The 27,075-nt window shown below is 42.0% G+C and overlaps 1 protein-coding gene across 1 annotated transcript; it reads right to left on the minus strand.

Annotated features, from left to right (window-relative positions):
- Nucleotides 1-808: 808 nt before the first annotated feature.
- On the minus strand, nucleotides 809-26,874 carry CFAP107 (cilia and flagella associated protein 107). The gene is made up of 4 exons (XM_061161252.1): nucleotides 26,761-26,874; nucleotides 11,743-11,856; nucleotides 2,526-2,703; nucleotides 809-993 (listed from the first exon to the last, which is right to left on the minus strand). The coding sequence occupies exons 1-4, from the start codon at nucleotides 26,872-26,874 to the stop codon at nucleotides 809-811; spliced, it is 591 nt and encodes a 196-aa protein (XP_061017235.1).
- Between the last annotated feature and the right edge of the window lie 201 nt (nucleotides 26,875-27,075).

The raw sequence follows: 27,075 nt of genomic DNA on the forward strand, positions 1-27,075 counted from the left end.
AGCCTCACACAAGCCACCCTGCAGCCTGAGCCACCTGTCCATGCACCTGATTGGTCCCTCCCAGTATTGCAGTCTCAGCCTGTGTCTCCTCTGCAGGGAAGCCCTCCCTGACCAGGTCATGTCCTCATGGCCCCCAGGACTGCTGTCATGTACCCCTTTACTTCAGTACACCTCAGGGAGCTCCCTTAGGACCCCACTGGCCCCCTGATTCCCCACCTCTGTGAGCCTGCCCCCCTGACATCACCCTTTCACATCAGTATTTGTGTAAAATCTCTTTCCTGCTGGACTGAAGGCTCTGAAGCCAGAGGCTGGCTTGACCTCATGGGAGGTTTGTGGGATGAATGGAGGGTGGAGGAGGCATGAGGAGGCCACCCAGCTCCAGCTCAGCTGTCCCTTGTGTCTTCACCACAACCTTCCTCTATTCCCTATTCTCCCATCAGTCATTCAACAAACTTCACTCCTGGGGGGTAAGTAGCAAGTTGTGAGAATTTGGTATCATGTTACTTCTCTGGGCCTCAGTTTTCCCTTGTGTGAAATGAGGGAACTTCAGGGCCCTTCCATTTCTCCTGACATACAAGTGTCTCTTCTGCACACATGTCTTACCTTGTGTCAAAGGATTTATTTGTGGGATGAAAAAGAAAGGAACCTGTAGATTTGGAGGAAGGACAGGAACCATAAAACCCAGACCATGATTTCAATGGCACCTCAGCTGAGCCTGATTTAAAACTCTGGGTGTATCTGCGGCTGCCTGCTGTCTGGTAGGTGGTCTCCAGGTGGCCCCACCTGTGCTGTGATGGGGTGACAGATCTCAGAAGTGTGGGACAGGCTGCAGGCGTGGGGGAGGCACGGGAATCGCATGCTCCCTCCGGGACATGGCACCTGCTGGTGGCCTGGGGTAGGAGGAAGTGTAAATGCTCTCTCTGAGGGTGGCCTCTGGTGGTGGGAGCCATTTCTGCTTCAACTGTTCATAGAGTCCGTAGTTTGTAGGGGGACCTGAAAGACAAACCAGAATCCAGGTGAACAAGGCTTAAAGGAGGAGGCCAGCATCCTCGGGACAAGAGAACGAATGGTTGGCTCTGGAGGTTCCAGGCTGCTGGACCAGGCACTTGGATTGTCAGTGCACCTGAGGGGAGAGAGAGTACTAGTGTCTGTGTTCTCATTCGTGTCCAACTCTTTACAACCCATGGACTTTAGCCCACCAGGCTCCTCTGTTCATGGAAATTCCCAGGCAAGAATACTATAGGGGGATGCCATTCCTTCTCCCAGGGATCTTCCCAATTCAAGGATCGAATTCAGGTCAGAGGTTTGCAAGAAAGTGCTGGTCCTGCCAAGCCCTGAAGTTCTCAGTGTGTGGCTTGCCTCCTGTTATTCAGGAGGGACCAGACGTTGCCAGAGACCTTGGACAATTCAGCTCAATGACTTGATTGAGCATGACCCCATCAGCTCCTGGGTACTCACTGACCCGGCCCAGTTGTGAAGAGCATGCGCTTGGGAGAGTGATCTGCAGGAGAAACTCTTACAGAGAAATGCACTGTAACAAGCAGCTTGCCCTCTACCCTATATCCCTTCATATCGAAGGGTAGAACTGCAGAAAGATAAGAGCAAAGTGTGGTGGGAGCTTGCAATGGATGTCAGATCAAGTCACTCTCCCGGCAAATCTGAGCAAAGTCTTGTTTCTGCAGGGAGGACATAATCCATACTCTGGCGAGCCCCTACCTGGACCTCCTCTAGCCCTGATGTGAAGCTTTTTCTCTTGCTACGCCTTCCCTCCCCTGGAACACTCTTCCCCCCAGTTCCTGCATAGCTCCCTCCTTCTCAACTTAGATCTCCTCCACCAAGACTGTCCCCTGTCATCCCACCCAAATGAGACTCAACATACCCACCTCACTTTCTCCCCATTACCCGCTGGTTTTCTTTTCTATCCCAATCCAATATGATAGTGTTTACTAAATCTTAGGTTGTCTTATTCATTGATAATATCTTCTTTTTTTTGTAAATTAATTTATTTATTTTAATTGGAGGCTAATTACAATATTGTAGTGGTTTTTTGCCATACATTCACAAGAATCAGCCATGTGTACATGTTCCCCCTTCGATAAAATCTTCTATGTCTCTTCACTGGGGTATAAATTCTCTGGGGGCAGGAATTCCTCCCTATTTGTCACTGCTGTGTCCCCCAGTGCTTCAATAGGGCAGGCACCTGGGGAATACTCAGTCGGTGTTGATGAAGTAGATGATGGATCTGAGTGTGCAGCAATGCTGCTGTCTATCACCTGTGCTCCAGGTAAACATGCTGTTGCAGGTGAGGGCTTCATCACACAGCAACATCATCCAGCATCACAGGGAGAGGGTGGGCGACCCGGGGGGTAAATAGGACTCTTTCCTTCCCTTCTCATTCTAATGCTCTGCTGGAGTCAGGGTCACCTGCTTGGGTCTCCCCACTAAGGTGGGCACACCTCAGCCCTATGTGCTTATGAACCCCTTTAGAGCCCAGTAAAGGGGACGATCCCAAAAGAAAAAAATACCGAGTAGCGGGAAGTCGGCTTTCTCTGGGAGCCACAGCAGCTGATGTCTGTTCCATGTGCGGAGCTCTGGCAGGCCTGGGTGATAGTGGTGCCGGTTGTAATGGTCATCGTAGGTGCTGATCAGATAGCGCTGTGAGGGCTCCTGGTGGTGGGTGATCAGGTGTTTGTACGGGAGCCCCTGGAAGGACAGACACAGTGCACGTGTCACCAGTCGGAGCGAGGTATCCCTCTGGCTGTGGCTGGAGGCAGAAGCTGCCCGCTATGGAGTCTGTGGTGCTGATGGAGAGGGTCCCTGCTATGGAGATGTGTCTGCCTGAGCCCTGGGGAGCACCAGTGGGAGACACACTTGTCTGCCCCACCCCAACACAGCTCGTCTTCAAAGACACACCCCAGTTCGGCTGCAGTCAAGCCTCTGTATGAGGGGCCCCCAGCCAAGTCAACTCACCCTGAAAATGACTAAGGGGACACATTGAAATGAAAGTCAAGATACCCAGCTGAACAGGAAGAGCCTGTGCTATCTCATTTCATGCCCTCATGATCTGAAATTACCCCCTTTGATTTGTCTTGAGTCTCATCCCTCCAAATGTCTATTTCCAAGGCAAGTGAACGATGCTATATGGTGAGCCTGACATCCGTACTTTCTATTTCCATCAGTTACTATGGGAAGAGTCAGAGAATGCTCCATAAATTGCCTTCTCCTGCAAAGGATTTAAGTCTCCTTCAGCTGGAAACTCAGAGACTGATTTCTTCGGTGGGGAGAAATTACAGGGAGAAGAAAGCCGTGTTCTCCTGACACTGGGACGTTTGCCTGAATCACTCCTTTTCCTAAGAAAATCCTCTTGGCCCTAAAAGGGAATCCTAGGGGCCTGGTCTGATTTACAGGGGAGGATAACATGGATTTCCAGGCTCCTCCTCTTGTCTGGAGCAGATGGAGAGGTCCACGTCTGCTATGGCCTAAATACACTGGCTGCACCCAGTATTTCAAATGATGGCTCTATAAACCAGTCAGATCACAAGGCCAGAGGAAGTCAAGGGGGGTGTGCACAGACGTTAAGCCGGAGTTCCTAAGATCCACATCACCAGATCTGGATGTCTGGACTATATTTCCGAGGTCAGGGAAAGCAAGTTCCCATCAACCAAGGGTTCCCATCAACCAAGGGGAGTTCTGAAGAGGCAACACAGCGGGGGAAGAAGAGAAGCCAGGAGGGATTTTCTTACTGTTTCTCTTGGTTTGGGGCACAATCCTGCCTTCTTGATCATGTACACAAGATTTTTGTTTCAGTCAGAAAAAGTTGGCTTAAAAATCAGCATTCAGAAAATGAAGATTATGGCATCTGGTCCCATCACTTCAAGGCAAATAGATGAGAGAAAAGTGGAAGCAGTGACAGACTTTATTTTCTTGTGCTCCAAAATCACTGTGGATAATGACTGCAGCCATGAAATTTAAAGATACTTGCTCAATGAAAGGAAAACTATGACAAACCTAAATAGAGTATTAGAAAGCAGAGACATCACTTTGCTGACAAAGGTCCATATAGTCAAAGCTGTGGTTTTTCCAGTAGTCATGTATGGATGTGAAGGTTAGACCATAAAGAAGGCTGAGTTCTGAAGAATTGATGCTTTCGAATTGTGGTGCTGGAGAAGACTCTTGAGAGCAAGAATATCAAACCAGTCAATCCTAAAGGAAATCAACCCAAAATACACATTGGAAGGACTGATGCTGAAGCTGAAACTCCAATACTTTGGCCACCTGATGTGAAGAGCCCACTCATTGGAAGAGACCCTGATTCTGGGAAAGACTGAAAGCAAAAGGAGAAGAGGGTGGCAGAGGCTGAGATGGTTAGATAGCATCACTGACTCAATGGACGTGAATCTAAGCCAACTCCTGGAGACAGAGAAGGACAGGGAAGCCTGGTGTGCTGCAGTCTATGGGATCACAAAGAGTTGGACATATTTTAGCAACTGAGCAACAATAACTGTTAGCTGACAATAGAGAGGACTGCCTTTGTTTTTTGTTTGTTTGTTTCTTATTGCTCGAGGTCTTCATTGCTGTGCATAGGTTTTCTCTACCTGCAGCGAGAAAGGGCTACTCTTCGTTGCAGTGCGCAGGCTTCTCTTTGCAGTGGCTTCCCTTGTTGCAGAGCATGGGCTCTAGAGCATATGACTTCAATAGTGACAGCATGAGGGCTCAGGAGTTGTGACATACAGGCTTAAGAGCCCCATGGCACGTGGAACTTCCCGAATTCCAAGGATCTAATCTGTGTCCCCTGCACTGGCAAGCAGATTCTTATCCATTGTACCACCAGGGAAGTCTGAGACAACTGCCTTTGAAAGAAGAGATTATCACTTAAAATTCCTAAGAGAAGGGGTATGTCACATCTCACAGGGCCACATGGGAAGCACCAGGGTGAGTCAGGAGACAGAAGGAGTGAAGAGAGCATGGTCCAGAGTCTTCGTTCTGGTTTCTGTGAAATGAAAATATCTCCTGCCATATTAATTAACAGGAGATATCACAGCCATCAATGATTTCTGCCTTCCAAATGTAAATGAGGGCTCTCAAAAGGCTCTCAAAACTGTGATCCAGCAGATATTGCCACCACCACCACCTCCCCTCCTCCCCCCCTCCCAACGGTGATTCCTGAGGAGTTCAGGGGAATTCAAGAAACAAGGGAAACAAGAAAATAGGATTGGCCCCAGACAGCTGAGGTACATGTGAAAGCAATGGATTCAGTGAGCCAAGGGGCTTGCATCTTCCCATACATAGAATGCTAAATTCCTTAACTTGATACTTGATCTCTGCTGTTCAGACTGCCTGCTCCGTTTGTAGCAAATTTGAATATAGCCTTACTCGCCTCCTGTTTGCTTGGAGCAGTTTTCCCAGAGCTACTGAGATGCTGTATCCCGGGCTCAGAGTCCTAAACATTTAGGACTCTTTACTTTCAGGTTGTGACTATATTTTTTAGTCAACACTTCCAACAGAGTATGGGCAAGGCAGGGTGGGCAAATTTGAGAGGTGTAGGATTGCAAAGTTTCAATAATTCCAGGGTATCTCTGGTTGTCAGTGCCTGGCTCTGGAGTGGGGGATGGTAGCCTGGCATGTGAGTCTTAGATAAAAGAGGTGGTTGGAGGGATGGGCTGTGAATTGGTTAGTTAGAATCTGAAAGGCAGATGGCAGGCAAGTTGTGTATTATCCCTGGGAATTAGCCCTGGGAGGTAGAGCCTCGCCAGGATTAGCAAGGTGCCTAAAATATCAAAGTATCATAAAGTACAGAAAATTTTAAAACATGATTAATACATCTGCCAAGGGGAAAAAATAAGCAGGGTGACAATATACAGCCTTGGTGTACTCCTTTTCCTATTTGGAACCAGTCTGTAGTTTCATGCCCAGTTCTAACTGTTGCTTCCTGACCTGCATACAGATTTCTCAAGAGGCAGGTCAGGTGGTCCAGTATTCCTATCTCTTTCAGAATTTTCCACAGTTTGTGGTGATCCACACAGTCAAAGGCTTTGGCATAGTCAATAAAGCAGAAATAGATGTTCTTCTGGAACTCTCTTGCTTTTTTAATGATCCAGTGGATGTTGGCAATTTGATCTCTGGTTCCTCTGCCTTTTCTAAAACCAGTTTGAACATCTGGAAGTTCACAGTTCATGTACTGTTGAAGCCTGGCTTGGAGAATTTTCAGCATTACTTTACTGGCGTGTGAGATGAATGCAACTGTGTGGTAGTTTGAGCATTCTTTGGCATTACCTTTCTTTGGGATTGGAATGAAAACTGACCTTTTGCAGTCCTGTGGCCACCGCTGAGTTTTCCAAATTTGCTGACATATTGAGTGCAGCACTTTCACAGCATCCTCTTTTAGGATTTGAAACAGCTCAACTGGAATTCCATCACCTCTACTAGCTTTGTTTGTAGTGATGCTTCCTAAGGCCCACTTGACTTCCCATTCCAGGATGTCTGGCTCTAGGTGAGTGATCACACCATCATGATTATCTGGGTTGTGAAGATCTTTTTTGTACAGTTCTTCTGTGTATTCTTGCCACCTTTTCTTAATATCTTCTACTTCTGTTAAGTCCATACCGTTTCTGTCCTTTATTGAGCCCATCTTTGCATGAAATATTCCCTTGGTATCTCTAACTTTCTTGAAGAGATCTCTAGTCTTTCCCACTCTATTGTTTTCCTCTATTACTTTGCACTGATCCCTGAGGAAGGCTTTCTTATCTCTCCTGGCTATTCTTTGGAACTCTGCATTCTAATGGGTATATCTTTCCTTTTCTCTTTTGCTTTTCACTTCTCTTCTTTTCACAGGTATTTGTAAGGCCTCCTCAGACAGCCATTTTGCTTTTTTGCATTTCTTTTTCTCGGGGATGGTCTTGATCCCTGTCTCCTGTACAATGTCATGAACCTCCATCCATAGTTCATCAGGCACTCTGTCTATCAGATCTAATCCCTTGACTTTATTTTTCATTTCCTCTGTATAACTGTAAGGGATTTGATTTAGGTCATGCTTGAATAGTGGTTTTCCCTGCTTTCTTCAATTTAAGTCTGAATTTGGCAATAAGAAGTTCATGATCTGAGCCATAGTCAGCTCCCAGTCTTGTTTTTGCTGATTGTATAGAGCTTCTCCATCTTTGGCTGCAAAGAACTGGACATGGAACAACTGACTGGTTCCAAATAGCAAAAGGAGTACCTCAAAGCTATGTATTGTTACCCTGCTTATTTAACTTATATGCAGAGTACATCATGAGAAACACTGGGCTGGAAGAAGCACAAGCTGGAATCAAGATTGCCAGGAGAAATAACAATAACCTCAGATATGCATTGATGCCACCCTGATGGCAGAAAGCAATGAAGAACTAAAGAGCCTCTTGATGAAAGTGAAAGAGGAGAGTGAAAAAGTTGGCTTAAAACTCAACATTCAGAAAACTAAGATCATGGCATCTGGTCCCATGGCAAATAGATGGGGAAACAGTGACAGACTTTATTTTTTTAGGTTCCAGAATCACTGCGGATGGTGACTGCAGCCATGAAATTAAAAGATGCTTACTCCTTGGAAGAAAAGTTATGACCAACCTAGACAGCATATTAAAAAGCAGAGACATTACTTTACCAACCATGGTCCGTCTAGTCAAGGCTCTGGTTTTTCCAGTAGTCATGTATGGATATGAGAGTTGGACTCTAAAGAAAGCTGAGCGCTGAAGAATTGATGCTTTTGAACTGTGGTGTTAGAGAAGACTCTTGAGAGTCCCTTCAACTGCAAGGAGATCCAACCAGTCCATCCTAAAGGAAATCAGTTCTGAATATTCACTGGAAGGACTGATGCTGAAGCTGAAACTCCAATACTTTGGCTACCTGATGCAAAGAGTTGACTCACTGGGAAAAAAAACTCTGATGCTGGGAAAGATTGAAGGCAGGAGGAGAAGGGGATGACAGAGGATGAGATGGTTGGATGGCATCACTGACTCAATGGACATGAGTTTGAGTAAACTCCAGGAGGTGGTGATGGACAGGGAGGGCTGGTGTGCTGCAATTCATGGGGTCACAAAGAGTTGGATATGACTGAGCGACTGGACTGACTAACTGAAGGGGATAAAAATCCCATTGATTCATGGCCACTTTGAAGAGCTGAAGGGAGAAGAGTTAAGTGGGGTGGGAGATGGAAACGCAGGCCGTGGCAGTGGCGGAGCACAGGATGAAGGACCCAGAAGAGCTGAGAGAACTGAAGCAGCCATGTGAAAATGATGCTGTGTCCAGGCACACAAGCAGACTATTTGAACAGAGTCCCCAGGAATGAATGTCCCATTGTTTGGTTCTATTTTCTGTGTGTGTTGGAGGGGATATCTTAATTTTAACCAGATTATATATGTGTGATTGATTATCCCTTTCATCAGGGTTTGTGATGGGGAAGCAAAGGTCTTCAAAAAAGGGCACCCGATGTGTCTTGAGACCTAGGCCACATACCTCATGTACATTGATGATTAGGAGCAGGGAGCCTCAGACTGTGGGTTCTAATTTTGACTTCTTTGTATTAAAATGCAACTGGGGGATAAGGAAGCTGTGGTACATATACACCATGGAATATTACTCAGCCATTAAAAAGAATTCATTTGAACCAGTCCTAATGAGATGGATGAAGCTGGAGCCCCTTATACAGAGTGAAGTAAGCCAGAAAGATAAAGAACATTACAGCATACTGACACATGTATATGGAATTTAGAAAGGTGATAACGATAACCCTATATGCAGAACAGAAAAAGAGACACAGAAATACAGAACAGACTTTTGAACTTTGTGGGAGAATGTGAGGGTGGGATATTTCAAAAGAACAGCATGTATACTCTCTATGGTGGGGCGGATCGCCAGCCCAGGTGGGATGCACGAGACAGGTGCTCTGGCCTGGTGCACTGGGAAGACCCAGAGGAATCAGGTGGAGAGGGAGGTGGGAGGGGGGATCGGGATTGGGAATACATGTAAATCCATGGCTGATTCATGTCAATGTATGACAAAACCCACTGGAAAAAAAAATAAAAATAAAAAAACTGAATTAAAGTGACAATGGAAATCTTGAAAAAAAAAAAAAAATGCAACTGGGAATAAATCTACCATATGACCCAGCAATCCCACTACTGGGCATAAACCCTGAGAAAATCACAATTCTAAAAGACACATGTACTCCCAATGTTCATTGCAACACTATTTGCAATAGCCAAAACATGGAAGCAGCCTAGTTGTCCATCAACAGATGGATGGATAAAGAAGATGTGGTACATATACAATGGAATATTACACTGCCATAAAAAAGAATGAATTTGAGTCAGTTCCAGTGAGGTGGATAAAACTAGAGCCTGCTTTATGGAGTAAAGTCAGAAAAAGAAAAACAAATATAACATATTAAAATATATATACAGAATCTAGAATATATAACACACACACACACATATATAACACATATATAGCATATGGGAAGATATACAACACATGTATAGCATATTAACACATATTTATGGGAGGGAGGTTCCGGAGGGAAGGACATATGTATACCTATGGCTGATTCATGTTGAGGTTTGACAGAAAACAACAAAATTCTGCAAAGCAATTATCTTTCAATTAACAAATACATTTTAAAAAAATAAAGTGAAAAGTAAATATAACTTATTAACACATATATATGGAATCTAGAAAAATAGTATTAATAAGCCTATTTGCAGAGAAGGAATGGAGACACAAATATAGAGAATGGACTTGTGGACACAGTGGGGGAAGGAGAGGGTAGGACAAAAGAGAAAGCAGCATTGACATATATACACTATCATGTGTTTTAAAATAGACAGCTGGTGGGAAGTTGCTATGTAACACAGGGAGCCCAGTCTGGCACTCTATGATGACCTAAAGAGGTAGGATGAGGGGATGGGAGGGAGGCTCAAGAGGGAAGGGATATATGTATGATTATGGCTGATTCACGTTGATGTATGGCATAAACCAACACAACACTGTAAAAAATAAATAAATAAAAGAACTACAAAAACAAAATAAAATTGTATTTGTGTGTTCAGTGCACACTAATGCTTGTGGTTGGCAGCCCCATGCACCGGTATGGTCCAGGAATGCCAGTGGGCCAGGGATGCTAACACAGAACTGAAAATATCACACCATTTATCCTAACATGAGTTTCCAGATGCAGACGTTGTCATTGTTGTTGTTCAGTCACTAAGTTGTGTCCGACTCTTTGCTACCCCATGCACAGCACACCAGGACTTCCTGTCCTTCACTACCTCCTGGAGCTTGCTCAAACTCATGTCCATTGAGTCAGTGATTCCATCCAGCCATCTCATCCTCTGCCACTCTCTTCTCCTTTTTCCTTCAATCTTTCCCAGCCTCAGGGTCTTTTCCAGTGAGTCAGCTCTTCGCATCAGGTGGCCAAAGTATTGGAGATTCAGCATCAGTCCTTACTGTGAATAATCAGGGTGGATTTCCTTTAGAATTGCCTCATTTGATCTCCTTGCAGTCCAAGGTAGATGAACAGTCAGCTCTGGCAGATGATAAAACAAGATCTAAGGAGGCTCCTTGCTTGACTGTTTGATTTGCTGACCAGCCCCTGCTCAGTGCCTTACCAACAGGCTACAGATTTTAGATGAGACACTCACCACCCTTGGGCACATTTTATCTGAAAATCAGGGTGTTGAGCTGGACAATCCCTTGGGTCCCTTACAGTTCTAAAATGCTCCATCCTGGGAAATATCCATCCCTCACCCAGAATTTAAGCAGAGGTAGGGTTATGTGGGAGCCTGGCAGGCTACAGATCATGGGGTTGCATAAGAGTCAGACACGACTTAGTGACTGAACAACAGCAAGAGCGATAGGGTTATGTGGGGTAGAAGTGAGGGGACAGACATCACCTCTACAAGCAGCAGACTGACAGAAGAAGAACTTGGGGTAGCACCCAGACTGTAGTGAGAAAAGGGCATACTTGTGCACCCAGTGGGTGAACAATTACAGGCTTATTCTCTCCAGGCTGAGCCTAGTGGGTGGCACCCACAAGGGTTGATATAAGAGGTGGCTTTCTCTCCTGTTTCTGTAAGGGCCAGGATTTCTAAGCTTCCAACACTCTCTCACCTAATTTAATAAATGTCTCAAGTGTGTGATCTTGAGCCTGGGAGGCAGGTTCTGAGGCTGCAGTGCCCTGCTCCCTGCTCTGGAGGCCTGGAACCCAACCACACTCAAAAGTAGGTGCTCCACGAGTGAGAGCAAACTGAATGGCCCTTGACTTTTCATACGAAAGAACAGGATGCTTGGCCATCAGTGATATTATACAAACGCTGTCTATGCAAACATCATCACTACTCACTTTTGGAGTGCCTTGTGTGATTCCTGACTACACTCACCCTAACTCAACGTCTACCTTTGTTTGTTTCACACATCCTTTGCCTACCTCCTGTTGGAAGGGCGTGGAAGGATGGGGAAAGTGGCCCAGAAAAAGTGCTGGGATACCCAGCGAGGGAAACGCCACTCACTTGAGATCAGGTGGACGTCTGCCCACCCAGTGAATAAGGGTAAATGATATCAGCAGCCTCCCTGCAGGGCACTTGGCTGGGGAGGGTATTAATGAGACCACTCCTGTGTCCCCAAGAGAGAACTGAGCCTAGAAAGAGTCTGGTTGTTTAGTGTCCCCTGAGCACTGGGAAGGGGCCAGGCAGAGTGTGGGGCCCTGAGCCCTCTTACCTCAACTCTCCTCTTGCTGTACCACTTGGAGATCTGGTCAGGTGTGTGGCCTGGGAATGGGACGTACTCGTTTCTGTAAATGGTCTGGGGGGGTTTCTCAGTGGCTTTTGTGAACTGAAAAAAAAATGTTTTTTTTCAGGACAGTTTCTGTGATGCCCCTTCTCAAACTTCTGCTGCATCCCCTCAGTTCCCAACCATTGGAAGCTGGGCAGAGAAAGGGTAAATAGGCATCCTGCACAATGTGGGCTTGATTGTACCCCCTCCCTTTCAGTACTTGGAAAGGAGTACATTCAGGGACTTGGCACGCCAGTCCAAGACCACTTGGGAAAGCTGTTTGGTGTCACCTGGTCCCTCACGGTCTACACCTGTTCCCTTTCTCTCTTGTCACTCCCTGCCCCTCCTCCCTCCTGCTTGACTCTTCCCTTTTTTTTTTCTTCTTTGTTTCTCACTCTTCCCAACTCTACGCTTTCTTTCCCCTGAAAATGAGTGTTAGAAGCTCAGTTGTGTCCAACTCCTTGCAACCCCATGGACTGTAGCCCACCAGTCTCCTCTCTCCATGGAATTCTCTGGGCAAGAATACTGGAGTCGCCAGGGCCACCATGACTTCCATGGTGTCCAGGGCTTTACCCAACTCATCCTGGGATGGCATTGGCCCATCTCAGTAGAGTGAGAACAGCCTCTGCACTGGTTTTGTGTCTACAACAGACACTGGGCACCCTCAAGCTTCTCCTTGGGACTCACAGAAGAGGTGACCCAAGCCCTCTGGAGCCTCACCATCGCAATTGCAATAGAAGCCCAGAGAGAGAGTTTCTGTTGATGAGTGGGCTCGGAAGCTGACTGCTAGTAACACCAGAGAGGCATCCACAAGCCCTTTGAATTCCAACCACCAGTAGCACCCTGTGCAGGATGCCTCATCTAAACAACAAACAAAACAAAAACACAAACCCGACCATAAGCAGACAGGATTACCACCTCACTCAGCCTTGCCCATCAGAGGAAAAACAAACAAACAAACAAAAACTCAGCACAAATCTCACCTCATACGAAGTTTACACAGACCACTGAACCAATTTTAGGAGGGCAGACACCAAAAGAAAGATAGAATTCAACCTTGAAGCCGGGGAAAAGGAGAACTCAAACACAATAAGTTAAAAAACAAATAATGAAAATGCAGAGAAATACTACACAAATGAAGGAACAAATTAGAAACAAATAAGTCCAAATAAATGAAGAGGAAATAAGCAAATGATCTGAAAAAGAATTCAGAATAGTGATAGTAAAGATGGTCAAAAGCCTTGAAAACAAAATGGAGAAAATGCAAGAATCAATTAACAAATATCTAGAAGAATTAAAGAATAAACATACAGAGACAAACAACACAATTACTGAAATTAAGACTAATCTGGAAGGAATCAATAGCAGAATATCTGAAGCAGAAGAACGAATTGGTGAGCTGAAAGATAAAATGGTGGAAATAACGTCTGAAGAGCAGAATAAAGTAAAAAGAACGAAAAGAATTGAGAATAGTCTCAGTGACTTCAAACACACCAACATTCAAATTATAGGGGTCCCAGAAGAAGAAGAGAAAAGGTAAGGGTGTGAGAAAATTTTTGAAGAGATTATAGCTGAAAATTTCCCCAACATGGAAAAGGAAATAGTCAATCAAGTCCAAGAGGTTCAAGGAGTCCCATACAGGATAAACCCAAGGACAAACACACCAAAGCACATACTAATCAAACTAACAAGGACTAAACACAAAGAAAGAATATTAAAAGCAGCAAAGGAAAAACAACAAGTAACACACAAGGGAAACCCCATACATTCAACAGAAACTCTGCGGGCCAGAAGGGAAGAGCAGGATATATTTAAAGTACTGAAAGGGAAAAATCTACTGCCAAGATTACTGTACCCAGCAAGGGTCTTATTCAAAATTGATGGAGAAATAAAAAGCTTTTCAGACAAGCAAAAGTTAAGAGAATTCAGTACTACTAAGCCAGCTTTGCAACAAATGTTAAAGGGACTTATATAGTAAAGAAATACAAGAGAAGGAAAAAGACCTACAAAATCAACCCTGAAACAATTAAGAAAATGGCAATAGGAACATATATATCAATAATTACTTTAAATGTAAATGGATTAAATATTCCAACCAAAAGACACAGACTGGCTGAATGAATACAGAACAAGACCCATATTTATGCTGTCTACAAGAAACCCACTTCAGACCTAAAGACACATATAGACTGAAAGTGAGAGGATGGAAAAATATATTCCAAGCGAATGAGAAGCAAAAGAAAGCTGGAGTAGCATATCAGAAAAAATAGACCTTAAAATAAGGAAGAAAGTTTACAAGAGATAAGGAGGGACACTATATAATGATCAAGGGATCAATCCAAGAAGAAGACATAACAATTGTAAATATCTATGCACCCAACATAGGAGCACCTCAATACATAAGACAAACACTAACAGAAATAAAAGGAGAAATTGACAGTAACACATTAATAGTAGGAGACTTTAACATGCTACTTGCACCAATGGACAGATTGTCAAAACAGAAAATTAATAAGCAAACACAAGTCTTAAATGATATATTAGATGAGATGGATCTCATTGATATCTTCAGGAAATTCCATCCAAATGCAGAAGAATACACTTTCTTCTCAAGTGCATATGGAACATTCTCCAGGATAGACCACATCTCAGGTCACAAATCAAACCTCAGTAAATTTAAGAAAATTGAAATCGTATCAAGCATTTTCTCTGACTACAATGCTATGAGACAAGACATCAATTACAAGAAGAAAACTGTAAGAAACACAAACACATGGAGATTAAACAATATATTTCTAAATAACCAACAGGTTACTAAAGAAATCAAAAGGGAAATTAAAAATTTTCTAGAAACAAATGACAATGAAAATATGACAACTCAAAACCTATGGGGTGCAACAAAAGCAGTTCTAAGATGGAAGTTTATAGTGATACAATCCTACCTCAAGAAACAAGAAAAACATCAAATAGACAACCTAACTTTACACCTAAAACAACTGGAAAAAGAAGAACCAAAAAAACCCCAAAATTACTAGAAGAAAAGAAATCATAAAGATATGAGTAATAATACATGAAAAAAATGAAAGAAACAACAGTAAAGATTAAGAAAACTAAAAGCTGGTTCTTTGAGAAGATAAATAAAATTGACAAACTGTTAGCCAGACTCGTCAAGCAAAAAAGAGAGAAGAATCAAATCAATAAAATTAGAGATTAAAAAGGAGAAGTTACAACAGACAGTGCAGAAATACAAAGGATTATAAGAGACTGTTATGAACAACTATACAGCAATAAAATGGATAACCTGGAAGAAATGGACAGATTCTTAGAAAAATTCAATCTTGCAAGACTGAACCAGGAAGAAATAAAAATTAGGGACAACCCAATTACAAGTGCTGAAATTGAAACTGTGATCAAAAATCGCTCAAAAAACAAAAGCCCAGGACCAGATGGCTTCACAGGAGAATTCTATCAAGCATTTAGAGAAGAGCTAATGTCTATCCTTCTAAAACTCTTTCAAAAAATTGCAGAGGGAGGAACACTTCCAAACTCATTCTAGGAGGCCACCATCACCCTGATACCAAAATCAGACAAAGATAATACACAAAAAAGAAAACTACACCATCAATATCACTGATGAACATAGATTCAAAAATTCTCAACAGAATTTTAGCAATGAGAATTCAGCAACACATCAAAAAGCTCATACACCATGATCAAGTTGGGTTTATTCTAGGGATGCAAGGATTCCTCAACATACACAAATCAATCAATGTGATACACCATATTAACAAATTGAAAGATAAAAACCATATGATAATCTCAATAATGTGGAAAAAGGCTTTGACAAAATTCAGCTCCCATTTATGATGAGAACTCTTCAAAAAATGGGCATAGAAGGAAACTACCTCAACATAGTAAAAGGCATATATGATAAGCCTACAGCAAACATTATTCTCAATAGTGAAAAACTGAAAACATTCCCCCGAAGACCAAGGACAAGATGAATATATCCACTTCCACCACTATTATTCAACATAGTTCTGGAAGTCCTAGCTACAGCAATCAGAGAAAAAAAAGAAATAAAAGGAATCCAGATAGGAAAAGAAGTAAAGCTCTCACTGTTTGCAGGTGACATGATACTGTACACAGAAAACCTTAAAGATAGTATCAGAAAATTACTAGAATTAATCAGTGAATTTAGCAAACTTGCAGGATACAAAATCAATCACAGAAATCACTTGCATTTCTATATACTAACAATGAAACATCAGAAAGAGAAATTAAGGAATCAATTCCATTCACCATTGCAACAAAAAGAATTAAATATATAGGAATAAACTTACCTAAGGAGACCAAAGAACTGTACACAGAAAATTATGACACTAATGAAAGAAATCAAAGTCAACATAAATGGAGAGATAGTCTATGTTCCTGGATAGGAAGAATCAATATTGTGAAAACAACTACCAAACACAATCTACAGATTCAATGCAATCCCTAGCAAATTACCAATAACATTTTTCACAAAACTAGAACAAAAGATTTCACAATTCATATGGAAACACAAAAGACCCTGAATAACCAAAGCAATCTTGTGAAAGAAGAATGGAGCTGGAGGAACCAGCCTTCCTGACTTCAGATTATACTACCAAGATGCAGTCATGAAGACAGTATGGTACTGGCATAAAAACAGAAATATAGACCAATGGAACAAGATAGAAAGCCCATAAATAAACCCATGCACCTATGGATACCTTATTTTTTACAAAGAAGGCAAGAATATACAATGGGGCAAAGACAGCCTCTTCAATAAGTGTTGCTGGGAACACTGTACAGTGACATGTAAAAGAATGAAATTAGAACACTTCTTAACACCATACACAAAGATAAACTCAAAATGGATTAAAGACCTAAATGTAAGACCAGAAACTATAAAACTCTTAGAGGAAAACACAGGCAGAACACTGGGTGATATAAATCAAAGCAAGATCCTCTATGACCCACCTCCTAGAGTAATGGAAATAAAAACAAAAGTAAACAAGTGGGACCTGATTAAAGTTAAAAGCTTTTGCACAGCAAAGGAAACTATAAGCAAGGTGAAAAGACAACCCTCAGAATGGGAGAAAATAATAGCAAATGAAACAACTGACAAAGGATTAATTTCCAAAATACACAAGCAGCTCATACAACTCAATACCAGAAAAACAAACAACCCAATCAAAAAGTGGGGAAAAGACCTAAACAAACATTTATCTGTTTAGACATACAGATGGCTAACAAACACATGAAAAGATGCTCAACATCGCTCATTATTAGAGAAATGCAAATCAAAACTACAATGAGCTATCACCTCACACCAGTCAGAATGGTCCTCATCAAAAAGTCTAGAAAGAGTAAATGCTGGAAAGGATGTGGAGAAAAGGGAATGCTCTTGCACTTTGTCGGAATGCAAATTTATACAGCCACTATGGAAGATGGTATGAAAGTGAAGTGAATGTGAAGGTCACTCAGTTGTGTCTGACTCTTTGGGACCCCATGGACTATACAGTCCATGGACTTCTCCAAGCCAGAATACTGGAGTAGGTAGCCTTTCCCTTCTCCAGGGGATCTTCCCCACCTAGGGATCGAGCCCAGGTCCCCCACATTGCAGGCAGATTCTTTTCCAGCTGAGCCACAAAGGAAGACAGTATGGAGACTCCTTAAAAAACTAGGAATAAAACTACTATATGACCCAGCAATCTCACTCCTAGGCATATACCCTGAGGAAACCAAAATTTAAAAAGGTACATGTATCCCATTATTCACTGCAGCACTATTTACAATAGCTAGAACATGGAAGCAACCTAGGTGTCATTCGAGAGATGAATGGATAAAGAAGGTGTGGTATATATACACAATGCAATATTACTCAGCCATAAAAAGAAATGCCTTTGAGTCAGTTCTAATGAGGTGGATGAATCTAGAATCTATTATACACAGTGAAATAAGTCAGAAAGAGAAAGATAAATATCGTATTCTAACACACACATATATATACGGAATCTAGAAAAATGGGACTGAAAAATTTACTTACAGGGCAGCAGTGGAGAAACAGACATAGAGAATAGCATTGTGGATATGGGGAAAGGGGAGGAGAGGGTAAGACGTATGGAAACAGTAACATGGAAACTTACACTACCATATGTAAAATAGATAGCCAACAGGAATTTGCTGTATGTCTCAGGAAACTCAAATACGGGCTCTGTATCAACCTAGAGGGGTGGGATGGGGAGGGAGATGGGAGGGAAGTTCAAAAGGGAGGGGACATATGTATACCTATGACTGATTCATGTTGAGGTTTTACAGAAAACAACAAAATTCTGTAAAACAATTATCCTTCAATAAAAAAATTAATAAATTTTAAAAGAAAAGAATACTAGAGTGGGTAGCTATTCACTTACCCAGGGGATCTTCCCCATCCAGGGATTAAACCCAGGTCTCCTGCATTTTTTACCATTTAAGCCACCAGAAAAGCCCTATTATAGCACAATTTTTGGTTGTTGTTTTTTTTTGAAATTCATTGTAGCAAAAGATGAATAACAAAATTTATGATTTTGACTATTTTTATTTTTACTAGGCTGCAGTGCGTATCAGTTGCAACACAAAGGATCTTTAGTCTTGGCATGCAGAATCTTTTTAGTTGTAGCATGTGGAATCTAGTTCCTTGGGGGTGTGTGTGTGTGTGTGTGTGTGTGTGCGCGTGCACGCGCGTGTGCACTCAGTCGCTAAGTCATGTCCAACTCTTTTGTGACCCCATGGCCTGTAGGCTGCCAGGCTCCTCTGTCCGTGGAATTTCCCAGGAGAGAATACTGAAGCGGGTTGCCATTTCCTTCTTCAGGGGATCGTCCGGACCCAGGGATCAAACCCTCATCTTTTGATTCTCCTGCTTTGGCAAGTAGGCTCTTTACTACTGAGTCACTTAATTAGGTGAGTCCCTAATTAGGAATGAAAACCCAGGTCCCCTGGGAGCTTGCAGTCTTAGCCATTGGACCACCAGGGAAGTCCCATTTTTAACTACTTTTAAGTGTGCAGCTCAGTGGCATTAACTACATTCACACTGAAGAGCAACCACCACCTCCATCCACTTGCAGTACTTTTTCATCATCTCAAACTGAAACTGTCCCCTTTAAGCAACAGCTCTCCATTCTTCCCTTGCTCAGCCCCTGGCAACCACCATTCTACTTCCTGTTTTCATGAATTTGACTACACTGATGTACCTCAGATCTTCCCCGGTGGCCCTATTGGTAAAGAATCCGCCTGCCAGTGCAAGAGATATGAGACATTGATTCCATCCCTGGGTCAGGAAGAGCCCCTGGAGGAGGGTATGGCAACCCACTCCAGTATTCTTGCCTGGAGAATCCCATGGATAGAGGAGCCTGGGGGACTACAGTCCATGGGGTTGAAAAGAGTTGGACACAACTAAAGCAACTGAGCACGCACGCACGCACTGTATCTCAGATAAGTGGGAGTATGCAGTATTTGTCTTTTGGTGACTAACATTGCACTATGGATGGAGGTTCGTGACATTGTACAGAAGACAGGGATCAAGACCATCCCCAAGGAAAAAAAATGCAAAAAAGCAAAATGGTTGTCTGAGGAGGCCTTACAAATACCTGTGAAAAGAAGAGAAGTGAAAAGCAAAGGAGAAAAGGAAAGATATACCCATTTGAACGCAGAGTTCCAAAGAATAGCCAGGAGAGATAAGAAAGCCTTCCTCAGTGATCTATGCAAAGTAATAGAGGAAAACAATAGAATGGGAAAGACTAGAGCCCTCTTCAAGAAAATTAGAGATACCAGAGGAACATTTCATGCAAAGATGGGCTCAATAAAGGACAGAAACGGTATGGACTTATCAGAAGCATAATACATTAAGAGGAGGCGGCAAGAATACACAGAAGAATTGCACAAAAAAGATCTTCACAACACAGATAATCACGATGGTGTGATCACTCACCTAGAGCCAGACATCCTGGAATATGAAGCCAAGTGGGCCTTAGGAAGCATCACTATGAACAAGGCTGGTGGAGGTGATAGAATTCCAATTGAGCTATTTCACATCCTAAAAGATGATTCTGTGAAAGTGCTACACTCAATATGCCACCAAATTTGGAAAACTCAGCAGTGGCCACAGGACTGGAAAAGGTCAGTTTTCATTCCAATCCCTAAGAAAGGCAATGCCAAAGAATGTTCAAACTACCACACAATTGCACTCATCTCACATTCTAGTAAACTAATGCTCAAAATTCTCCAAGCTAGGCTTCATCAATACATGAACCATAAACTTCCAGATGTTCAAGCTGTATTTAGAAAAGGCTGAGGAACCAGAGATCAAGTTGCCAACATCTGCTGGATCATGAAAAAAGCAAGAGAATTCCAGAAAAACATCTATTTCTGTTTTATTAACCGTGCCAAAGCCTTTGACTGTGTGGATCACAACAAACTGTGGAAAATTCTTCAAGAGATGGGGATACCACACCACTGACCTGCCTCTTGAGAAATCTGTATGCAGGTTAAGAAGCAACAGTTAGAACTGGACATGGAACAACAGACTGGTTCTAAATAGCAAAAGGAGTATGTCAAGGCTGTATATTGTCACCCTGCTTATTTAACTTATATTCAGAGTACATCATGAGAAACGCTGGGCTGGAAGAAGCACAAGCTGGAATCAAGATTTCCGGAAGAAATATCAATAACCTCAGATGTGCAGACGACACCACCCTTATGGCAGAAAGTGAAGAAGAACTAAAGAGCCTTTTGATGAAGGTGAAAGAGGAGAGTGAAAAAGTTGGCATAAAGCTCAACATTCAGAAAACTAAAATCATGGCATCTGGTCCCATCACTTCATGGCAAATTGATGGGGAAACAGTCAAAACAATGACTGACTTTATTTTGGGGGGGGGCTCCAAAATCGCTGCAGATGGTGACTGCAGCCATGAAATTAAAAGACACTTGCTCCTTGGAAGAAAAGTTATGACCAACCTAGACAGCATATTAAGAAGCAGAGACATTACTTTGTCAACAAACATCCATCTCGTCAAGGCTCTGGTTTTTCCAGTAGTCATGTATGGATGTGAGAGTTGGACTATAAAGAAAGCTGAGCACCGAAGAATTAATGCTTTTGAACTGTGGTGTTGGAGAAGATTCTTGAGAGTCCCTTGGACTGCAAGGAGATCCAACCAGTCCATCCTAAGGGAAATCAATCCTGAATATTCACTGGAAGGACTGATGTTGAAGCTGAAACTCCAATACTTTGGCCACCTAATGTGAAGAACTGACTCATTTGAAAAGACCCTGATGCTGGGAAAGATTGAGGGCGGAAGGAGAAGGGGACAACAGAGGATGAGATTTTTGGATGTCATCACTGACTCAATGGACGTGAGTTGAGTAAACTCCAGGAATTGGTGATGGACAGGGAGGCCAGGCATGCTGCAATCCATGGGGTTGCAAAGAGTCAGACATGACTGAACTGAACTGAACTGAACATTGCACTTAGCTTAGTGTCTTCAAAGTTTATCTATGTGGTAGCATGTTTCATAATTTCCTAGTTTCATAATTTATCTTAAAGATTGAGAAATATTCCATGATATGTATATGCTCTATTTTGCTTATTCATTTCTCACTGAATTACTTCTACGTTCCAGTTCCTGTGAATAATGCTGTTAAGAATATAAATATGCAAATATCTCTCTGCAAGAGCCTGCTTCCACTCTTTTTAATAAGGTCTTTCATGCATAAAGTTTTTAATTTTGGTGAAGTCCAGTTTATCTATTTTTTTCTTTTGTTGCCTATGTTTAGAATGTCATATCCAAGAAATCAGTGCCAAATTTAATGTCATGTAGCTTTTCTCCTGTTTTCTTCTAAGAGTTTTATAATTTTAGGTCTTACATATAGACCTAAAGAACTTACATGTAGGTCTTTGATTTATTTTGAATTAATTTTTTAATATGGTGTGAGGTAGGTGTCCAACTTCATTCCTTTGCGTGGGTATGATTGTAGCTGGGCTTTTCATACATGGTCTTTATTATGTTAAGGTGAAGTGAAAGTCACTCAGTCGTGTCCAACACTTTGTGACTCCATGGACTATACAGTCCATGGAATTCTCCAGGCCAGAATACTGGAGTGGGTAGGTGCTTCCTTCTCCTGAGGATCTTCCCAACCCAGGGACCGAACCCAGGTCTCCCACACTGCAGATGGATTCTTTACCAGCTGAACCACCAGGGAAGTCCAAGAATACTGGAGTGGGTAGCCTATCCCTTCTCCAGCAGATCTTCCTGACCCAGAAATGGAACGGGGGTCTCCTACACTGCAGGCAGATCCTGGTAGCTGAGCTACCAGGGAAGGCCTATGTTAATGTAGTTAAAAGCTAAGTAGAATTCACCAGTGAAGCCACGTAGTCCTGGGCTTTTATTTTGGGGAGCTCTTTGATTACTGATTCAGTTTCCTTACTAGTTATATGTCTATTCATACTTTCTATTTCTTCATGATCCTTTCTTCAATATACCCTGCCCTTCTTTGGCTCTTGTAACATTTTTTTACTTAAACTTTATTTTCTATGAAATTAATATAGTGCCACCTCACTCTCTTTGAGTTGATATTTGCAGGGAGTATCTTTTTCTAGCCTTTTATTTTCAACTTTTGCATGTCCTTAGATCTAAAAACAGTCTGATAGATGGCGGATAAAAAAAAATCTTGTTTTTTCCCCATTCCACAAATCTCTTTTGATGAGCATTTAATCTATTTACATTTAAAGTAATTACTGAAAAAATAAAAAAAAAATAAAGTAATTACTGTTATTTACTTTTACCATTTTGTTATTTGTTTTCTTTTTTGTCTTATAAGGCTTTTTGCCCCTCATTTTCACCATTACTACTTTTCTTTGTGTTTATTTAATTTTTAGTAGTGACCTATTTTTCTTTCTCATTTCCTCTTGTGTATATTGTAGAGAGATTTTCTTTGTAGTTATCATGGGAATTATACATAACATCTTAAATTTATAGTGATCTATCTTATTTTTAATTAATTTTAGCTCTTTCTTTTATATTGGAGTATAGCTGATTAATAATGTGATAATTTCAGGTGGACAGCAAATGGACTCAACCATCCAAACACATGTATCCATTCTCCCCCAAACTCCCCTCCAATCCAGGCTGCCATATAACCTGGAGCAGAGTTCCCTGTGCTATATAGTAGGTCCTTGTTGGTTATTCATTTTAAATATAGCAGTGTGTACATGTTGTTTCCCACACTCCCTAATTATCCATTCCCCCCTCCCTTCCCCCACTGGGAACCATAAATTCATTCTCTAAGTCTGTGAGTCTGTTTCTGCTTTGTAAGTAAGTTCATTTGTATCATTTCTTTTTAGATTCTGTGTATAAGGGATGTCATATACTATTTCTCTATGTGACTTACTTCACTCAGTATGATAATCTCTATGTCCATCCAAATTGCCTAACAATCTATTTTAAATTCATACTATCTTACCTTAACTCATTAATAAAAACCCACTCTGATAAAGCTTTGTCTTCCCTCATTTTATGTTATTGATGTCACAAATTACATGTTGATATACTGCATACCCATTAACACGAATTTATAATATACAATACTTTTGTGTTTTTTAATTGTGTAGAAAATAATGGAATTACAAACCAAAATTACAATAATGATGGTGTCTATATTTGTACATTTATCTTTACCAGGGGTCTTCATATTTTCATATAACTTCAAGTTACTGTTTAGCATTTCTCCATAGCAACTTCGAGGACTCCCATTATCACTTCCTGTAGAGAAGATGTAGCAGTAATGAACTCCCTCAGCTTCTGTTTATCTGGGACTGTTTTTATTTCTCCACTTTTGAAGGAAAGTTTTGTTGGCTAAGCTATTCTCAGTCAATAGAGGGGTGGGGTTTTTGGAGGGTGAGGTTTGGTTTTGCTTAGGTTTTGGTTTGCGGGGACTGAGCCCTTTAAAGATATCACCTCACTGTTTTCTGATCTGCAAAGTTTCTGCTGAGAAATCTAATGATAAGCTTATTAGGGCTCCCTTGTATACGATGAGTCATTTTTCTCTAGCTGTTTTGAAGATTTTCTCTTTTTCTTTGACTTTCAACAGATTGATTATAATTGTCTCTGTGTAAGTATCTGGGGATTTAACTTATTTGGTCTCTACTGAGCTTCTGGGATTTGTAGATCCACATCTAGTCTGGGAGTTTTCAGTCATTATTTCTTCAAATTATCTCTCTGCCCCTTTCTATTTTAATTTATCCCATAGTCAGTATATTGGTCAGCTTGAGGGTGTCCCACAAGTCTTTGGTCTCTGCTCAATTTTCTTCATTCAATCCTCTTTTTGCTACCTAGGCTCAATAATTTCAAGTAATCTATCTTCAAGTTTTCTGATTCTTACTTCTGCCTGTTCAAACCCACTTTTGAATGTCTCTAGTGAATTTTTTTTCATAAACGTTACAGTATATTTCAATTCCATTATTTTCATTTGGGCTTCCCAGGTGGCTCAGGAATAAAGAATCTGCCTGCGAATGCAGGAGATGAGGCTTTGATCCCTGGGTCAGGAATATCCCCTGGAAGAGGAAATGGCAACCCACTCCAGTATTCTTGCCTGGAGAATTCCATGGACAGAGGAGCCTGACAGTCTATGGGGTCACAAAGAGTCAGACACGACTGAGTATACACACACACACACACATTTTTGTTTGGTTCCTTTTTAGAATTTCTATCTTTCATTAATATTCTCATTTTGTTTATACATTATTTTCCTGATTTCCTTCAATTCTTTGTCCACATTTCCTTTTAGCTCTTTAAGTATATTTAAGACAGGTTTTTTTTTGTTTGGTTGGTTGGTTTTGTTTTTTTTTTTTTTAGTTTTTCTCTGGTACTACTGCTGTCTGTATTTCTTCAGGGACTGTTTCTTCCATTTAATTTTTTTCCTTTGAATGGACCATCTTTTCTTGTTTCTTTTTATGTCTATGTTGTTGTTGTTGTTGTTGTTTAACATTGAGCACTTGAGAGAAAAACAGCCATCTCTCCTGGGCTTTGCAGACTGGCTCCACACAAGGAAAGATCTCTACTAAGTAGTGGGCATGTTCTGAGCCTTGGAGTCAGGTAAGAAGGTTTTAATTCTTCTTAGGACTTTTCTGAACATGAGCATGCATCCTGCCTATGACTCTGTGTCTGTGTGTCTGTGTGCTTTTTATTTCTCCTTGTATACATAGCTGCTTTAAAATTCCTTAATTTTTCCAAGAAGCCTCTCTCTGGTTTCTTTTCAAAGTCTTAGATGCTCTGTTGCATTCCTCTACCTATAATTTCTTACCCCCAGACCTTTGCTTTCACTAACTTTTGACCACTGCTGCTTTCCAAGCTCTTCCTAGCCTGAAATATGAACTACCTACTTTATCCTGTTTGACCCCTGAGTTAGCAAAACAGAGACCAATCCCTCCAGCAGCTTCCAGACAAGTTTCAGTGTTGCTCCACTCCCTCTGTGTTCCAGGGAGGGACCTGGGAACTGGGCCACTGCTTCTCCCACACTGCACCATGCTGCGCTGGGACAGGAATGGGGGAAGCGCAGGGAAAAACACCATGGAGTTTCCTACTATTTTGAATGTGGCTTTTTCTAAAATGGGCATTTGATTTTTTTGCTATAGACCTTTGTTTTCCAGAGCTCCCATATATTTGTTTCAATTAGGCTAATAGTTGCTTTTTAAGTGTTTCCATGGGAAAACAAGGGGCCTGGAACTTCTTAGTCTGCCATCTTTCTGAAATTGCTCCAACTCTGCTCTCTTTATGCAATCTCCTCTCAGTGTAGGATCAGCCCATAATATCCCCAGGTACTGCTTTGCCTACTGGAGCCCAATGGGAATGCTTAACCAGTCTTTCTTGCTCTTGGATTACACACACACCTACTCCACAAACAAAGATAAGTGCAGTCAGAGCTAAAAACGGCCAAAAGCCATGTCTGACCAGAAGGGTGATAAATGCTAAGGTTCCCGCATGAAAAGAGCCTCTTCTAGTTCTCAGAAGTCACTATTAACCTTCCCCACACTTACACCAAAGCTGCCAATCCTGTCCCACCTTCTTTTCATTGCCTATTTTCCAAGAAGATATGAAGATGTCTAGATATCTCTGCAGAAACTTATGTGGGTCAGTCTTGATTGCCACAAATGAAGATACTCCGTTTCATGCAGGTCAATTTAGGCAAGTATTTTGAGCTGGTCTTTAAGACACGTGGGAACACCAGGAGCACGCCTGCTCTGTTTTGAAGGTGAACGGTGACATGCACAAACAGGGCAAAGGTGCAGAACAGGCGCCGGAGAGCAGCGGCTCATCCCTGGCCATCAAGACAAGGAGCGGCAAGCCTGCTTTGGCAGGCAATACATCCGGAATGGCCCACCCAGGGAGAGCAGATGTTCTTCAAATCAAGATAAAGCTGAGTTAGGAACAAAGAACATCCAATGCCTAGAAGCACTCCACTGACTATAGAACTTCAAGGCACAACCTTATTGACACCTGTACTATGATGTTTTCAAGATATAAATGGGGATTTTGATGACTGCTTGAATGTAACTCCTCTGTGTTAGGGAGTCTATCTGCATAGAGTCCCTAATGCCACCCTCTTAAGATTCAAGTATTTGGGGCCCTTGATTTAGAAATAATAATACCCTTGGGTGGTACAGTGGTAAAGAATCTGCCTGTTAATGCAGGAGACAAGGGTTCGAGCTCTGAGTCGGGAAGATCCCTTGGAGTAGGAAATGGCAACCCACTCCATTCTTGCCTGGGAAATTCCATGGGCAGAGGAACCTGGTGAGCTACAATTCATGGGGTCGCAGAGAGTGACTGAGCACACACGCACACAATGCCCTCACTCATCCTCCCTGCCAGGTCTCCTTCTGAGCCCTCTGTCCACCTTCTTTTTTCTTACCTTCCTCCTCTCCTCTGTCCAGTTTCCGGTGAGCACTCTGGTTGAATACTTGGTCTCAATCTTCCAGCTTGGCGTGGAGAATGGCTGTGGACTTACGGCAGTAAGAAACTGCATTTGTCCCAAGCTTCTTTGACTTGACACAGTTTAAGGTTTTGAGGTGGGAGATGTTATGAAGCTGCTGTTTGGAGTGCCTTTTTTTCTATTCAGCAGTCAGAATGTAGATGACAAACAGCTAAATTCACATTAAAGGGCACTGAGAGTCCACTTTCAGTCTCCAGAAAGAGGTGATGTGATCTTGGATTCCCTACTGTTGAC

This window comes from Dama dama, chromosome 14 (genome assembly GCF_033118175.1).
Source record: "Dama dama isolate Ldn47 chromosome 14, ASM3311817v1, whole genome shotgun sequence".
NCBI classification, from domain to species: domain Eukaryota; kingdom Metazoa; phylum Chordata; class Mammalia; order Artiodactyla; family Cervidae; genus Dama; species Dama dama.

What these genes read in the sequence shown, in the direction of transcription:
- CFAP107 (XM_061161252.1), bottom strand. Translation starts at nt 26,874, where the DNA reads ATGCAGTTTCTTACTGCCGTAAGTCCACAGCCATTCTCCACGCCAAGC. An exon ending in GGACAGAGGAGAGGAGGAAG is followed by an intron (nt 11,857 to 26,760) that starts GTAAGAAAAAAG and finishes TTTTTTTTTCAG; the next exon opens with TTCACAAAAGCCACTGAGAA. An exon ending in ACAGCAAGAGGAGAGTTGAG is followed by an intron (nt 2,704 to 11,742) that starts GTAAGAGGGCTC and finishes CTGTCCTTCCAG; the next exon opens with GGGCTCCCGTACAAACACCT.